The sequence below is a fragment of the Morone saxatilis genome, unplaced genomic scaffold (genome assembly GCF_004916995.1).
Source record: "Morone saxatilis isolate NCDOM2014 unplaced genomic scaffold, NCSU_SB_2.0 Contig18, whole genome shotgun sequence".
NCBI lineage: Eukaryota > Metazoa > Chordata > Actinopteri > Moronidae > Morone > Morone saxatilis.
Genome location: NW_023339740.1, coordinates 16,934,648 through 16,952,716, shown reverse-complemented (window position 1 = coordinate 16,952,716; position 18,069 = coordinate 16,934,648). Strand labels below are relative to the sequence as shown.

The window sequence follows — 18,069 nt, the reverse complement described above, 5'->3', positions numbered from 1 at the left end:
CCTCTGGGAGACATAGACAGTATGGTGGAGTTGGTGGGGGGTGGGGGGGGGGCAGGAACAGCTAAATGGAAGCAAGATGAAGCCTGGATGGGGGAGAGAGGGTGATGAGAAGAAGGGAAGTGAGAGGGATTAATTGTTCACCCAGGAGAGGAAGATAACATCAGATGTTTAAAAGCCGCCACAACTAATCCTGTCATTTCTTGGACTAGAATAATGAAAATGGAGAAATGATATCTCTTGGAGAACTGGAAACTGAGCTAATCTGTATGCCTGTAACGAGCACATGTTTGTGATTTCTAAACGGTCTACGGATAATGGTATATTTCTACTCACGTGGTATCATTTTCCAGTGTGATTACTGCTAAAAAAACTGATTTTATTGAATGTAGTCCTGCTGTTTTTCTTTATTATTTCCTTCCTTCATTCATTATATTTGTGTAATTCTTCAAGATTTACTATATTAAACATAATTTCCATAGATGAATCATTGTATTTTCACTCTATGCAATAGCCAGGCATTGTAAACTACAACGCGTGTTTTATTCCATTAAGTGCAAATCGCTTATATACATTAAAACTGTCCATATTACAGAATGTATTATTTTTCATTCAGGATCTACAGTATGCTGCGAAATTAAATGAACAGCAGAAACGATAACCCAACATGGGTTTCAAGAAAAGAGATTTGAATTTGGTCTTTTGCAGTTCAGTAGCCGACTCTCCTGTAGTAGATGTCAGAGAGTTATGATAAAGATGACAAAGCATTTACTGTGATGGATTGCCTATATCAAGCAAGTCTTAAAAGCTCTCCAAGTTCATTCCATGCTGAAATTATTATAAAACAGTGGCAGCCCTGAAGGTAGGAAATCCGTGTAAAAACATATGGCATGCTTTTGAAATCAGTCGGCAGTAACATATAGAATACGGAGTCTATAGTTAATGGGCTAAAACATGTGAAATCATCTGCATGGTCCTTAAAATACTCGCAGAGACTACTTTTGATGTTCTCTGTTAGGGACCAGCTCTCTGCCCTACTTCTGTCTGTGTTTGCTCTCCTATCCAAGTAGCTCTCTTTCCCTCCGTGACCCACACCTGCCGCTCTCTCCAGCATCCCCTCCACCCTTTTGTCCCGCGGCACTCCCCTTCCTCCCCTGTCATATCTGTCATAGACGTTCAGTTGCTGGTGTTGCTCTAGGCTTCAAATTTAATTTGGTTTCAATCTGCTGTAATTGCTTTGAGAGACGGCCGTGTCTGCATGTTTTTCCTCTCTTATGTCTGCTGCAGCACTGGATAGAGAGTGTGTGCAGCTCTAAACGTGTGTGTGTGTGTGAGTATGGATGAATATGACGGAAGGTGTGTACTCATGTGTGCACGTGTGCGTAAATCCTGAACAATTGCCTGGCCACACACTGTCAATGATACACTTTGTCAAACACCAGCTGCTGTCACTGGACTCTCTGGCAGTTTGACAACGCTTTTGTCAGACACAGTACACTTTCTCTTTGTAGCAGAAAAAGGAGGAGAGGAGGGAGCAAGGTAAATCTGCAGGACCTCACAAAATGTCTTTTCGGTAAGATGCCATGACCTTTTAGTTGAATAATATCCCCCCCATAAGTCCTGTAACTGCTTTCGTTATTCTATCAGCAATCTAAAGCAAGAGGGAGGATGATTGAAGTAAAGGGCAAAAAATTGACAGCAGAAATAAACAGTTTGCCCTTGAACTGCAGACAGTGCTGTGGTGAGGTGAGGTAAAAGGAAGGTTGCTAAGCTGATGGACTGAGATAATATTGGTATGGCTTTGTGTGGAAAAAAAAGCACCTGCCTCCCTCCTATGGTTGGTTTTTCTCTTTTTTCCCCCAATTGCCTCTTTTTCACTTCAGCCATCTCTGAATCTCTCTGGTCATGAGTTCTTCCTCTCGCCATTGTAGACGACGACATATGACAAATTGAAGAGTTTGTTTCTACCATTAGATTCTCTTCTTAGTGAAAAACATGACAGCTGCTCGGTCAAAATCACTGATAACACATTATTAAAGCACAATTTAGTCATTCGGATAGAATGCATTCAGTAAAATCCCCCCCTACGCCTAAAGAAATTCTTTCATTCTCTCATTTGTCTTAACAATACACGTCCAACCCATTCCAACTGTATTTGCATCCAAGCTCAGCAGCCGGTTTGAGCCTGCCAAACGAAAGGGCACGGAGAATAGAAATGTGTGTATAATTGATTGCATGTTGATTTGTGAGGACCCTTCTGAGTTGATTGCAAGTGGTGTACAGTATGTAGTACATACATCTGAGTGAAGTTTGTGCGGGGCGTAATATGTGAGCAGAGGTGATTGAGAGTGTGTCTTTATATGTATATACATATACAAAGACACACACACACTCACACACACATATGCTGTGACAATCATGCTTAGCTTCCAAACAAGGTACTGAAGAGTTAAAGCGGTTGCCATTGTTTTCCTACGCATATTGCATGCGTGCATTTTCACATAATCTTTGTGTTTTGGCATTTGTGACACAAATAGATTGTTAAAATAAAAGAGTGGTGGGGTGCACACATAAGCTCTCAGTCTTGTTCTGTTGCGATTGTGTTGCAGTGAGCGTGTATATATACCACTCTCACCTCCGATCAAGAAGACATTTGCCCTGTATCTTGATACCTTTTTGCTCTGCTCTTCCCAATTCAGCCTTTTGAGGAGGTGGACGAAACAAGCAGGTCATCTAGGCAATCGCACACACCTGTTAACAGATGTACCAACTAAAAGAGCAGTCGTGTGCTCTGTTTCTTTCTAGTGGAATGTCACTGGGTTTCTTTTGACTTATTTATTTTTAGCTATCGCTTGTTCCAGACAATGGGTATGCAATTTTCTCCTTCTCAGTCACCTGCAAGGTCGATGCCTTATGGGCTGCTAGAGAAACAAGACGTCTGAATCTTTTATCTTTTATTTTTTGTAAATGGCGCCTTTAGGCTCCCTTCCTCTCTCACTTGTCTCTGTTGTCTGACTGATGCCAGTAACAGCAGGAAAGGCTGGGCAGCAGTTTGGGCATGTCTGTGACTATCTGTCAAACAATGAACAGTGAGCCCAACCAGCCAGACGCTCACATGTCACTGAGCTGATCCTGGTCCCATCCACACACCGCTCCGCCTGCACGCTCACCCTGAGCCCCCTGCTGGCCCCTGCGTGTAGGACACTTGGCTACCTGCGAGCAGCCATGGCTGCAGATCTGTGTGGTGTTAATTCACTGCGATGTTCCTGCAGTGACCTTGGTGGACCTTTAAGGCTTTTCAATTTTTTGCTGGACATATGCATCTTGACTTGTGTATACATGTGTGCCTATGAGTAAATGACGTGATAGAGCTGTTTGTATAATTCATCCCATAGGAGGTTTAATTGAAATTACAGTGGTTGTTGCTCCAGTGAATATTATTGTGCAGTACAATGGTCTTTGGCCCTGTTCTGTGCTATGATGAAGCCACTTAGCTTCAAAGGCTCTGTGATTTAATGAGCAAAATGCATATTATTTTGAATGGAGTATCTCAAATGAAACAAAAAGTGCCCTAATTAGAAGAGAATTAATATTGTTTTCATGGAGATACTTCAGCAGTCAGTAATACATTAAATTAGCTAATTTGCTCCTGTGACATTGGTTCTAACATAATCGTATTTTGATTATATCCATATTATAAACTTAGAAGTAGACCGATTTGAACACAAGAGCTTATGATCAAGGTCGATTATTTCCAGTGTAGCTCTGAAGAACCATTATGAGGGAGTTTAGCTGCTGCAGAGAGAGCTACTGCATTGTTCCAAAGTAAAGACAGTTGCCTTTCTTGTCCCATTGAACCACACACAGAAGCTCAGCACAATGCTGGCAATCTACTGTGGAAATATGGTTTTTCTATGAAAGCTGGTGTTTGATTTTGAAAAGCTGGTGAGTTGCTGCCACTGTGGGTAGGTGACAGCTCGCGTCTTCCAGATCCGGTCTCCGTGGAAACAGCAGAGTGGAGTTGGGAATGCAGTGCAATGAGTGGGGAAATGTAAAAGAAAGTGTTAACATTTTCCGTTGTGGAGGGGGGAAGATTACGGGGCGGGGGGGACAAAGGCAGGGATTATCTCAGCACATGCTACAATAGCACTACACACACAGCCTCTGCAAACAGGCCTGCCACGGGGTGCTTTGGATCACAGAACAAAGACAGGGTCTCCCACACATCCATGCAGATCCTCTGTCAGAGTTAGCTAATAAGGACTACAATACCCAGCTGCCAGTGGGAAAAAAACAGCTAGGGACCTGGAATTAAGGGTCATTATTTCTCCTCATTACGGACTTTAACATTGTTTGGCCACTGTGAAGAGGAGAGCCTGTTCTCGTTATCACTGTCCTCCTCAAAGCAGTTTGTTAGTGGAACCTGAAATGGGATGTTCTATCATTTCAGTCACGCCACTGACAGCGTATGCGTAATAATGCAAGCAATAAAAATATGTCAGAAGTTTGAAAGCTTCTTCCTATTTCACCCCGAGTTACTGGCAACTTCTGACCTATGTGAAGTCAATTAAACTGTTTTGAAGTTGGGTTGTGACTGTGTTGCTGGAATTAATATGGTGTTAGAGGAGGGAGAAAGTTTGAGGGCATTAAACTGAGACAGATGGAGAGAAATGGAGTACAGCGTATGATGGCAGGATAAAACAGCCGAGCGAAGAGGAGAGATAAAAAGGATGGCGAGAGAATGAAAGGTGGTGGCGGGGGATGGCGGTGGCGGTGGCGGCAGCAGCGGTGAGGGTGCAGGGCAGTGAAAGTGAGTTTGTCTGTGATGTTTTAAAATTCTGGAGTGGAAAGTCCCTCCATCTGTTATTGTGGGACGGTTCTGACTCAGTGATTTCTATGATTGGCCTTAATCCCGGCCGAGTGGAGAAGACAGAATGAAGAGCTTAAAGCAGACTGCTCTCACTCTGACAGGCTCCACTGGCTGCTGCTGCTGCTGCTGCTGGGGCTCAGTCTGCTGCCCCCTAATGGGCTAACTGCTGCATGACACTGCACTTCTCTGCACTACTACAGCACACTGAGCAGCTCTTAAGGCCATGACACAGTGGTGACATTTTAATGTAACATGAATTTGTCAGCAGCCATGAAACGCAGCAGTTTTCACTCTCCGTTTATTGCTCCTTGCTATGTGGTGATTATGGCCTCATATGTCTTCACCCACCATGGAAGCAACACTGCCCACAGATGCATCATGTCTATTACACTGTATCTGGGTAAACATGCCATTGCTGATGATTCTTCCTGATCCTTGTATGTGTCAGAAGATGTAGTTTTTAGTGATACTGCATCTGAATATTTAAATCAACAATGTGGGAAGAACCCTTGAGAAAGCTCTTCTATATTTAGTCGTCTTTTTTATTTAAACAGCTTAGTAGCTTACCATTATGACTGTCACTGTCCGCAGCAGCCAATCATTGTAAAATTTACTAAGGGTCTTCCCTCGCCGCGCTAGTCGCTCTGAGAAGGTTAAGTGACCTCTGCAGAGTCATTTCACAGTCTTTTGGTCCCCAAGGTGACTTAAGCGTTCCCAGAAACCGAGCTGAGGGGGTCATTTGGAGCATGTTGAGTACCTCGACTCAGGGCTGCAATCACACGTACAGACCGTGTCGTGTTTTCTCAAGTGCCCTCTCACTCAAACACACACATTGTAGGGCTGTTTTGGAGTGTCCCTCCAGATCACACAGACGGCTGTGTGCTGTGTCGAGTGCCCTTTAAGTTAATGCTCAGTGGAAGGGCCTAACAGGCTGCAGCAGTCGCACAGGCGGCCCGGTGTCGAGTTGGCGCTCACCACAGCATGACGCTGTCCGTCCCTGGTGTGCTGTCATTCCCCTAGAAATAACATGACTTCGAGTGATTAAACTGCTCCCCTCTGGAACAGAGCAAACCGAACAGTTATGAATATTAAAGATCCTAATCGCCTCATGCTGAGCTTTTTTTGTTATTTTTTTCCCCTGCTGTCTTCTTGCTCTGTGAGTTCACAGTGAGGGAGCGTGGCTTTTCACCATCGGGGTTCTTGGACAGCAGAGACATCACCAAGCTGCACAACCTGCTGATTGGCTGTTTGTACAACTACACTATCACCGGCACCATTACTTACAGTGTTTGCATACATGACAGACCCCATTGTGTGTCGTTTAAGACTGTAGACCTTGTGAAGGCACTTCACATGCCACTATCCATTACAGAGATGTGTTTATGGTTCTTGACCTTGCCTGAGGGCTGTGTGACAAATGGCCCAACATGTGATGCATTTTGTGTCAAGGTTACAATGGCAATAACATTAGAAGGCCATGCTCATGTTGTCAACTCTTTTGGTTTCTTTGTGCCTGCATGCTGTAGTGTTATTTGTGTTGTGTGGGCCTGTACTGAGCTTATCTGTGCTGTACTGTGCTGATCTCACTATGCTCATCCAGTGCTCTAAGCTGCTTGGGCTCCAGCCACCAGCATAGATGATATATCCCTGCCCCCCTCCTTCCCACATCTCTCACTCTGATTCATTGGCTGTTTGTGTTGCCCATCCATCTGGGCCAACACAGAGGAAGGAAAGACACATGAAGACACATGGCTGTTTTGGAGCACGGGGACTGCATTAAGCTGCTAGGGAAGAGATAGGGTCCCAGAGAAATGGTGGCCTACCAGGGGGAGGGAGGAAGCATACCGTGGGAGAGGCAGCTAGAGAAACAGAGAAAAAAAGATGTGTGGGCTACTCAGGGGGAGAGAAATGGATTTTCTAAAGGGACAAAGTAGAGATTCTTACTGACAGATTAAATGCTGAGAAAAAGACTGAGCCAAGGGGATAAAAGGGTAGCTAGATCAAAGATCATGACAGAGAGGGAAAAAGGGTGGAAAGTTGAAAGTGGAGTTCTGTAAATGCTTATTTTTTATGTCCGAAAAAAGAACTTTACATATTAATAAAAAACAGTACATATACCAGCTGCTGTCAGAGAGTGAAATCATATGGCTTTAATTTTCAGGGCTGGAAATGCAGTGAGATTATTGTTCAGCTGCTTAGTGTTTATCCCTAATTGAAAAAAATAAAAATAAATGTAGTGTTGATAGTTTCACCAAGAGATTACCGCTGTGGCGCTGCCCTTTAGCAAGGCTGACCCTCTCTTATGAAAAGCCACACAATTACTGTCTTTTCTAATGGACTCTTTGGTAATAATTTCAATGGGATAATTAGATCCTCATTCCATTGTTTCAGTCGCCTATTGTCTCATTAGGAAATGAATGAAATTTTATCGTTGTTATTTAAGGCTTGTTCAGGTGATTAAAAGTACAATGCAAATGCACAAAAACACAGAGGATTCAAACTGATCCAGATTTTCTGCTATTATGTGTCACAAATTAGGTTAGTGGTATCACATTATGTACATACGTTAAACCATTATGCTCTACTAACGTCCCTATACGACTGAACCTGGGCTGATATTCTGGGCCTGGTGTGTGTGTTTAGAGAGAGGTGGCGCAGTATTGTGTCTGTGTGGTTGTGAGTGGGAGGGTCTGCTGTGATGAGGTGGGTGGGGCTCTTAATAGAAATAGGACAGCTTTTACTATAATGAGAGTTTATGTCTTGTGTGTTTTTGGTAGATAAAAAGCCTCCCGTGGTAGTGGACTGGTTCCTTCCGTGTGGCTCCACAAATGAATGAGCTCTTACTGTAGCAGGGGTCTAAATAGGGTTAGTAATTTCAGAGCCCTGGGACTTTACGGCTGATCACACTATTCTGGGACAGGATCAAGATCGCCCCCTAGAGGCCTGGGGAAACCTAGATACTGAGACAGGAAAGGGAGGGATGGAGAGAGGCAGAGAGAGAGAGAAAGAGACTCCCAGGCTTCACCATATTTGCCACACGGATGGCTACGCTTCTCATATAGGAATATGAGAAGCGTACATACAGTAAGCTTCTTCAGAGATAAGCCTAAGCTACATCATGGTAAATGATTATCAAAGCACATCACTGGGTAGTGGTGGGATGCAGTTTGAGATGAGAATAATAAGTTTTGTGTTATTATAATACAGAACAACATAGAAACACAAAATATTAATATACCTACTATTACTGAAAGTTATTTTTAGTGATATAATTTGCATTTGCTCTGTGAATTGGATCTCATGTCTCCTGTGTGTGGGGAGGAGAAGCACCCAAAAGATGGAAGTTCACGTTATATTTGTTGGTCTCATAAAGGCCTCTTCTTGTCTGGTTGTAGTAGTAGTATGGTGTTTGTTATCTATTTATGGATGGAAAATGTTGGTGTATGTAGTCTAACAATAAAAATGTGTGCCTCTGTGCATAGTACTGCATCATCAGTGTATGTAAAAATAAATTATATTATTATTATTAAATTTTTTTTTAATTTAATGAGAACATTGAACATTCAATACAATGTGTGCAGACGTTTCAGTTGCCAACATATAGTCAATCAAACCATTTATTTTGAACTGTAGTTGGATGTGACTGTGGCAGTTACTAACAACTTGAAGCCATGGATTTTAAAATCACAGCAAGCGTTGCCTTTTGTTGCCAGTGTCTGGTTCTTATCTACGAGCGCGGAAAAAATATCTTGCTGACTCGTTCGCAAATAAACTATCAACAACAGGGAAAAGTGCACACAGCTTAAAAACTAACCTGCAAATGTCAAGATCAGTCGGTATGGATTTGGACGGGTGGGGATCTACCTCAGTATCATTGATAATAATGATCTGTGTCTTGGCTTGTTACTAGCACAAGTTTGTTTACATTGTGTCTCATAACCGCTTAGCTGTCAGTCTTACAAATACACGTATTACCACCACACCAATAAGTACAGTAACAACACCCCAGGTACATGGTTTTCAACTTCTCTCAATTTGATTTTAGATTTATAACGATAACATTTTGCTGATGTTGATTCTCAAGTGTGGGACAAGTTTATTTATCAGTGAGTCTGTTGGTTTTTAAAATATATGAATTCGAATCCCCACATTAGAACTTAAAGATGCAGTTTGCAGCATCTAAAAGCCTTCACACTTTGTGTTTAGCTGGTTCACTCAGTGGAAGTGTACAAACATCAACACTTGCAGTGACATACTCTAATTTGGACTGTTACTATAAGGAGAACAGTGTTGTTGGGTTTGACGCCACCTAATCCTCTGAATTATCCAGTTAATTTACAGCTGTACTAGCTTTTGTAGGGATCAAGGTCACCATCCCTGTCTTCCCCATCTGTTTGTGTGTCTCTTTCTCTCTCACACACATGCACAGACATGCACACACACAAATCAATGTCCTATTGACTTCTGACACTCACACTGCTGTTTTTGTGTTTCCTTGTAGAAACTGGCCAAGGAGGCGGAGCTGCTTCAGAAGGAGCATGTATGGCAAGACGGTGTGACGGTAAAGTAGGACACCCGCTCCTCTCCCTCCTTCTCCAAGACCTCTTCTTTATTTTTTTCTCTTTCTTTTCCAGGCAAACTGGTTTATCTTCCTTTCGTCTGCCAGTTCCCATCTGTTTTCCAATTTCTTCTCAATTTAGCAATTTCCCCCTATTTTACTTGTTTCTCTTTAATGACAATGTGATCAGCATCACAGAGACAATGTGGTAATAAAGCCTAATTATATGCAAATGGAAAAAAAACAATGATACACGCAAACACAGTCCTACATGTATGCACACACTATTAATACTTACTTTCGGGGTTGTTATTTTCATAGTCTTCAGTATTATCAAAGAGCCTTCCGTCCTTATCGTTTCACAGGCCACAGTAAGTTGAACATTGCATTCTTTTGCAGCTGACCTTTAAAACACTAGAGATCCGCTCTTGAAATCTAAAAAAAGGCGAAATGGTATTACTCTGGTTTGTGTGTTTGTCTGTGTGTTTGTGAGCCTGCGTGCTCCACTGACTCTCAGATTTGCAAACACTCAAATGGCCAACAAACATGCATTCATACTGATGCACACACACACACACACACACACACACATATATATAACCTCACCCGACAGATACACATGCACATTCCCTACTGTCATATCCTCTGTCTCCAGGGAGACGAGCTCGCTGTCATGGTACACTTCCCACAAATGGATTTTTAACCCAGCGCCTCCTGGGGGATATTTGAGAAAAGGCTTTAACTGATTTAAAACGAATAATTATGAGCCTTACTTCCCCTGCAAAGTCCATTTTTATTCATGGTTGCTTACACTCTGAAGCTGTAGTCTTGGGTTGGCTGGGCCTGCACCCTTCCCTGCAGGTCAGGGGGGAGGGACCTGCAGTGTGGCTGTCCCTACATCTTAGGCCTGAGGGGGGTTGATGCCTGCCTCTCGCTGCCCGGCCCCGATGCACCTCAATCGGATGTGTAGCCATGCAGGAAGCGGAGCCTGGGTCACGGTGACCACACAGCACACCTGTTCATAAGTAGCTGCATCCAATATGGCATCAATACCTCCTCAAGTGGAAAAGCCAGCACTCTCTTTAATCCACCCCACCCCTGCCAAAACTCTTCTCTCCCTCCGTTTCTACCATTTCTCATTCCTGTCTTTCTCTTTCTTTTTCTCCATTTCCATTTCTTTCTGACTAGCCACCAGTCTTACTCTCTGCACCTCCATTACATTCATATACATTTTTTCGTTATCTCTATGTGTCTTTAATCAGGCATGAAAACAGTTGGAATATATCATATTGTTGCAAATACTGCAAATGAATCCTAATGGTGCTCTTCTATTAATAATGTATTGGAGCTGATTTCATTTGCCTTTATAATCAGGCCAGGTAATGAATCTCAGCAGGGGCGACTGTGAAACCATTAAAAAAAAATCTCACAGGGAGGGGAGGGTTGGGGCGGGCAGGTGCCAAGTGGGAGAGGTAGATATGCCAAATGCTTGCAAGAAGATTTTTCCTGTTTGTAGATTTTGTGCTTTCCTAATTTCTCTTTGGGTGAACACTCTGCTGACTGACACTCTAATTAGATTAGGTCTGCATGCTCTTTGGGCATATTAGGAGAAATGCGTCGCATCTTAAACTAGCAGGTGGAGCAGTCTGTCAAATGAAGAGAAAAGGTATTTATGCATGAGAGACAGTGCGTTTTGATAGAATTTGTGAGTGTGTGTGTGTATGTGTGCGTGTGTGCGTGCATGCGCTCCAGTGTGTGTTGGGAAAGCATAATGTGGTTGTTTATGTTTGTCGACGAGCGGGTATTTATTTGTATGTGTTTATTAACGGCAGATTCTGTACCTGGCCCAGCCCATCTGCTTGCCTCGCCAAACTGGTGACATCATAGAAACTCAATGACACGCCTGTTCCTCATAGCGGCTGCCATCGCAGCTGTTACCGTAGCAATGGGAAGACCTCCCTCGCTCTCTCTTTCGCTTTCTCTCTCGCGCACACAGGCACACACATTCAAGCTCGTCCTGGTCTAACTGCAGAGCTAGTTTTCTGACCACCCTGACTGCTGGACATTATGGATGTCAAAATGTTGATCGTAACAACTGTTGTGTTGGTCTTTCAGGGTTTTAAATCCATTGGAATGAAATGGTGTGTGAAATAGACATTAAAGTGTTGGATTGCCGCTGATTTCTCAAGGTCAGGTGCCCATCCCTCTGTGACACTCAACTTTGTGTTGGCAAACAGAGTCATCCCAAGGCGACACAGTCATTTCAGTGCTGCTTTGCAATTCTCATAGGGACGAGAGGAGAACCAGCAACTTCAGAGCCAGATATCAAAACTCTGCTCTGTTTTGTAAACTGAAAATTGGCAGCCAAAAGGCAGAGCACTAAAACCTTTCCGGATAGCATCAGCACATCCCTCATTTCTAATTTTTCTATTTCAGAATCAGGTTATGAAACAGTCCCAAAGCTTTGACCCAGTAGCTGATTGTGTGTGTATACAAGAAGAGATTTAAATGTTGCCTTTCCAGAGTGAAAGCCAAAGAGCAATTCTCTTTGTGATATGATTTCCTGGTTGTTTTCCAGTGCAACATGGTTTACCTAGTAGAAACACTGCCGAAAACCAACTGTTGCTGACTTGGACTGGCCAATCTACAGGGCCAGTCCCAAGTTCAAGCAACATTGGTTTTCGGCAGTGTTTTGAAGAAGGTCTATCAGGCAGTTTGGCTGACCACACAAATTTACATATTTTGCAGAAACACACATTTAACATGTAGACATTTTAAAGACAGCAATAGTTGCATTAAAACAGCCAGGCAGCCAAACGAAATGAAAAAAAAAAATCACAGCTGGAGAAATTCCTAGTTAACAAATATTCATAGGATTTCTTCCACCAATTGATTAGTTGATTAAAGCTGAAAAATCAATCAAATTATTGTGTTATTGTCCCTCTAAAGATTGAATGCACTCATGCAGATTGATTTCCTAAAATCTAAGGCTTATTAAAAAGCAAAGCATATTTGTGACATGGCAGAAATCCATTTCAAGTAATGAATATTCTCCTTTAAAGACCAGAAACATGAATAAAAGTCAACAAGAATTCTTGCTCAACTAAGGCCTTATGGACTTACATCAAGAGTAGGCAGTTGTGTGTGTATCTCTAAGGTGAATCCAGTTAAGGTTTAATAAAACCGGTTGGTGACATCAGTAATGTCATTATAGATACAGTATCTTCTAATGAAAGATATTTGTGGAGATATCTTGAATTATTGTCCCGCCTGATCACAATGTAACTGTGATTCTAGGCATTTGTAAATATCTTATGGTTTCTCTTTTCTATCCTAACCTAGAAAAAATCTCACAGATGGTTTTTCATGTCTCTGCATGCAGTTTAAATGTATGATAAATGCAGAACTCGGCCTAGTTTAGCTCAGATCATGTGTGGGTTCAGTGACAATGACTAATGCTGAGGGTTTAAAACTAACAAATTAGTGACTTTAGCAATGTCAGTTCACAAAGTTCACTAGTTTAGTTTGAATAAGAATCATTCTTTTAAAACTTAAAAGCAGTTTTAATCAATATTATTTAAAAAAAATATCACATGACTTCTTTGCTGTAAAAGTGGCTAAAAGTAGTGATGTACCTAAAACCTGTGTTTGAACTGTTGAAAATGTTTTTCACTCTCAGGAAGCCATTTTAAGCTAAAAAAAAAAAAGAAAAGAAAACCCACTGTACACTACCTACTCAGCACCAAAGAGCACACAGAAAAAAGTAAGCGACTACCCGGTGAACATAGTGGAGCATTTAATGGCTAAAGAGGCAGATATTTCACACAGAGCTAAAAGGAGAGTGAACTTCTATTCATCAGGTGTCCAGAAACATGCAAAGAAATGCTAATGTTGCTTTTTTCTGCTGAATGTGTGAACAAGCAACTCTTTGCTAATGTTATTAACCTTGGGTGGTAATCTGTTAGTATTGTGTTTACTTGTTTCATTTATTGCATTTATTCATTTATTTAAGATGTATGTTCCTGTTAAGCAGAGCTGGTATTTATTCTATAAACATTTAGTGATTAAGCAAAGGTTGGATAATCTAACCCTTCAATGCACGATGCCTCCAAACTGCACAAACTGAGAGATATAAAAATGCAATCAACTAGTTTTTGTGAGTCTCAGTAATTTGCCAACTTTGTGAAATGATTCCAAAACTAAACTATGCTGCTAATTTTATAAAATGGAAAATTGTCTCCAGTCAGCATCATTTTCAAACTAATGATATGATCAACAATCTATTATCAGCTACATTATCATCAATCAGTTGTTTAACAACTCATCTCCCATCATATAGTGGCTACAGATGATGACCACTGTCGCTTAGCTGAAGGAGGGTTGACACAAAGTGCAACACATTGGAACAGAGACACAAGATTGGATGAAAGAAAGGACAGAGATTGTGGAGATTGGAGGAAGACATGTACTTTCCATCAGATTGTGATGTGGCAGCTGCTGTACGTTTGAAATGCATTAGTGCTAATAGCTGTGCCATTAGGGGAGAGAGAGGCACTCTGTTGATGGGTTGCCATGATGAAACCAGGGAGAGGGGGTGACAAAGAGAGGCACGGAGGGAGAGAGAGGTGTAAGTGAGAAAGCAAGTGAGTGAGGGAAGAAGGTAAAAGAGACGGAGAAAACGGGAAACAGAGATGGAGCCATCTTCCAGGCCATTTACTGCAATCATCACTCTCTAATCAATCAAGCCTTTCATCATAGGACAACACAATCTCTTCTTCTCCCTCTGCCTCTTTCTCTCTTCATCTCCACTCAGCCACCCACTCTCATACATAACACAGTAGTATTTGCGTGACCTCTTTCCTGCTCTTCGCACATGTATGTTCATCTGTAACTTGGTAATAGCTACAAATACAATTCATACAGCGCACAGCCTACACCTACAGTGTTCGCCCTCCCAGTGCTGATAGCCTTTGCGGTTCTCTCAAGTCATCTCTTGCCAATTCTTTGTTCACACTTAGTTCTCACGTACGTTAGTGTGGATCAATGGTAGCAACACAAGTCCAGTTTTTTTCACATTTCCTGCCCTAAAGTCCCAATAGGTCCCCTCAGAGATGTAGCATGACCTTAAGTGCTAGGGGCACTAGGTAGAGCTGCAAGGGTTTGTTCACTTGACCAAGTTCAGCTCCTTTCATAATGCCTCTATTTGAGATAATTGGCCCTTCAGAGGAAATGAGTGAGAATCATTGTGGCGACTCTCAGCCCAGCCCTCGAAGCTACCAGCTCCATTAGCCACAGAATACATTAGTCTTATGAGGGCTGCCTTTGACAGATTCAAATTCAGATTCCGGTAAAATAGACAGAAATGAAGAGACACCTCACTCTGGCTTTGTTTCATCTCGCTCTACGCTCAACATGTTAATTTTTTATGCTGTTTCCACTCTTCTTTGTCTTTTGGAAATGTTGCCAAACCCCGTTTTCATCTCTCACTGGATTAACTAAAACGGGCAGGAATGGACCATTTGTCCAAGCACATATATTTTAGTATTTCTTGGCAAATTTTTTCCTGCTGAATTGTGACATTTTTCCCTCTCCCTATTGTCGTTAGTTGTGCTAAACCAACAGGAGAATATGGATAGAGCAAGCTAGTGGTGTTCTATTTGGAAGCGATTTAAATCGTCCTGTATTTCCTGAAGGCCATATCTGTCCCTCAATTTTAAAGTTAGATGCAGACCTCCTGAAAAATAGAGAAATAAAATCGATTTTACCAACTGTCTTGTATCAGTACCACAACAACCAGAACTCTAAAGGATCTCCATAGCAGAGGCCCGGGAGGGAGAGCTATGTGAGCCCTTTTTAAATGTGCAGTGCTTATTTCAAACACTGATAAGCACAGCCACATTGTATAATCACAAATAAACTGCATCTATTTTCATTGTAAGCAGTTTTATTTATTTATTTTTTACTTCCTTATGGCTGCGCTGAGACAGAGTGCTCGCAGCCTGCCGAGCACGTAATGGAACTCATAAACAGTGTTATCACTGAATCCTGAGCCATGGAACGGACTTCCATCTGCTCGCCACTGGAAGGGAAGAAATTGAGGAGGGGCTATGTGGAGAGAAATTCCTACACAGTTTACAGTTTAGCAGAACCTCCTCCCTATCAAATGTATCTGATGATGTGGGCGTCTCAGTAGAAACTAGAACGAGCTTTACTTATACTAAGATGCATCTGTAATGGATGCTAACACACACGCCAAACCGAGAGAGAAAGCTTGATGTTTGTGTGGATCACAGAAAGTCACATTTGATCAGTTAGAATGATGTCAATATAGATTTCACCTTAAACTACCATTTGGACTGCTGCTTCTCCCTCCTCATGAGCCCTCCTATCCTGCTGTCATCTCTTCTCCTGGTGCCTCCCTTTACTTTCTATCAACTGCTGCTCTGCTCACAGCTTTGATTAGGCTTTTAGTTGCTGTGGTGACCCAACAGTTTGGTAATTTCAGTTTCTTGATTGCAGACCGCTGTAATTTGTTTAAGTGGTGCTCTCCAAGGTAGAAATGTCCTTTTCTCCTTTTTTTCCCCTCTTCCCTGCTCCAACTCTTTTCTCTGTACTGCCTCTTCTGTGTCTTTCTTGCCACATCTCACCCCTAATGTTTCTCTGCTGCTTCAAGAGACACCTCTTGAAAACTCATGCTGTTCTACACTCGAGTAGGGGGACATTTGGTGAAGTCTAAGATGACTCGGAATGAAAGAAACACTGAAGTAAAGAGGGATAGAGGTAACGAGAAACGCTGAGTTAAAAAGAACACAGAGAAGGAGAGTAGTGCAGGTGTGTCAGTAAGCATTCATTCAGTGGGAGTTTGGCCAACTGTGATGCTGCGTGTTGCCAAGAGGGAGGGTTGAGAGAGTGGCCCCCATGTCTAAATCCCACTGATCGATCTCCCTGCCTCACAGGAGATGGGAATCAATAGTCAGAGAAATCCAGCGAGCCACGATGCAGACCTTGATTTTCCTATTTCAACAGATGGCCAACACCCATGAAATGTTATTTTAAAAGGCCCTTCTGGTCAGAACAGGGTCATTAAAACAGAGAAGTAAAAATACACTGATGGAAAACAAAGACAGTTTTCTGTATTTTCATATTTTCTCCTTTTTGATTTGGACATTGACATATATTGTCTCAGAGCTTAATTCATTAGGTGATAAATTAATTTGTTTACTGACAGAACATTAATCAACTACATTTCTTTTGGGCCATTTAATGCATTTCGTTAAGAATGAGAGAGAAATGGAAAGCATAACAATAACGTCAGCGGGCACATTGTGGTTCATGGTCTGTAACCTAAAACCTCTAGGCCATTAGGGCATCCCTGATCAATTTAATAATTGATTTCATTATTTAAATAAGTTCAGACAAAAAACGTAATAAAATATGACAGTTTGTTGCTTTTCTATCATTCTGAAAATTTTTCTTAACCTATATTGTCTCATCACAAATAAATGGAGGTCTGCAAAAAACAAAACTATACATTTTATGTCCAAAGCTCCAGTTTACCAAAGTGTTCCAGGAAAGTGATGTGTCTGAGTGGCCAGGTTGTCATTTTGTGAGGGTGACAGGCTGGTTATGCTGTAGCAGAGGAGAGATGCCTACTCGGGGTTTTAGTGTTTGCTTGGGTGTATTCTGTCCCTGCTGTCCTTGGCGCCTGTCTGCAGATATCTTAAAGCAGGCTTCCCTTTGTCATTTGAATGTTCAAATCACTGTGAGGGACAGCAAGGCATCTGATGGAAATGATTACGGGGTCGAAAATAACAGGTTTCCTTTGGCCGGTGCTGATTGTTGATTGGCCACTCTCAGTCAGCCTGTAAAGAGGGGGTGTGACTTTTCAGGACTCTATGGACTAGCAGTGGTAAAATGGCTGAAAAACATCAGTGAAATGAAAAGCTGTGCTCAGCCCTCCAGGAAAAATGGAACCTGGAAACATTTTGCTCAGATAAGTGGAGCTCCAGTGTCATACCGAGCCACAGTGTGATTGGACAGGAAGATCCAGACCGAGCACCAGATTGTTTGTGATTGGTTATCCCAGCGACAGATACCGTAAAAATGTTAGACGTAGATAATTGCATTTGCTTTATCAAATCCCTCCGGAATCCAATGATAGCGTTAATATTGCCATGGCCTGTTTATCTTATTTGTCTTTATTTGGTGTTACAGCACCTCTTTCCTGCTTCCCCTCTGATGATCAGATTGGGGGCTTGTTTGGGAGGTGTTGGCATGCGTGTGTCATGTTGGATAGGCTTTTTATCTGGCACTGTGTCCATGCAGTGTGGTGATGCTATCAGCGTTAAAACCTGCTCCTCAATGGAGCCCTGTCAGCCAACAATGGAGAGCAGCATTACCCAGAGTGCAGCAGGACAAAGCCTTCTTTCCTTATCGCAGGATTGGAATATTCACAGACTGATTTAACTGCTTTTACCAAGGGGAAGTGTCGGCTCTGAAAGAAAGAGACGGCATAGCAGAGATGGGGGAAAAAAAGAGACAAAAAAGCAAGGGAGGGAGGAAAAGAAGAGAAAAATGGGAATCTGTGACCTGCAGGATGTTTACAAAGAGACGTTTAAAGAGCAGAAATTGCAGATTTGGGGGG

General features: G+C 42.2%; 1 protein-coding gene across 2 annotated transcripts in view; it reads left to right on the top strand.

Moving 5' to 3' along the window:
• Positions 1-18,069, top strand: part of cacna2d2a (calcium channel, voltage-dependent, alpha 2/delta subunit 2a) — a 139,767-nt gene that overhangs the window by 58,584 nt on the left and 63,114 nt on the right. For both annotated transcript variants that reach the window (XM_035662164.1, XM_035662163.1), the window contains exon 4: positions 9,369-9,428. In XM_035662164.1, the coding sequence (XP_035518057.1) occupies positions 9,369-9,428 (60 nt within the window). The remainder of the gene's footprint in view (positions 1-9,368; positions 9,429-18,069) is intronic.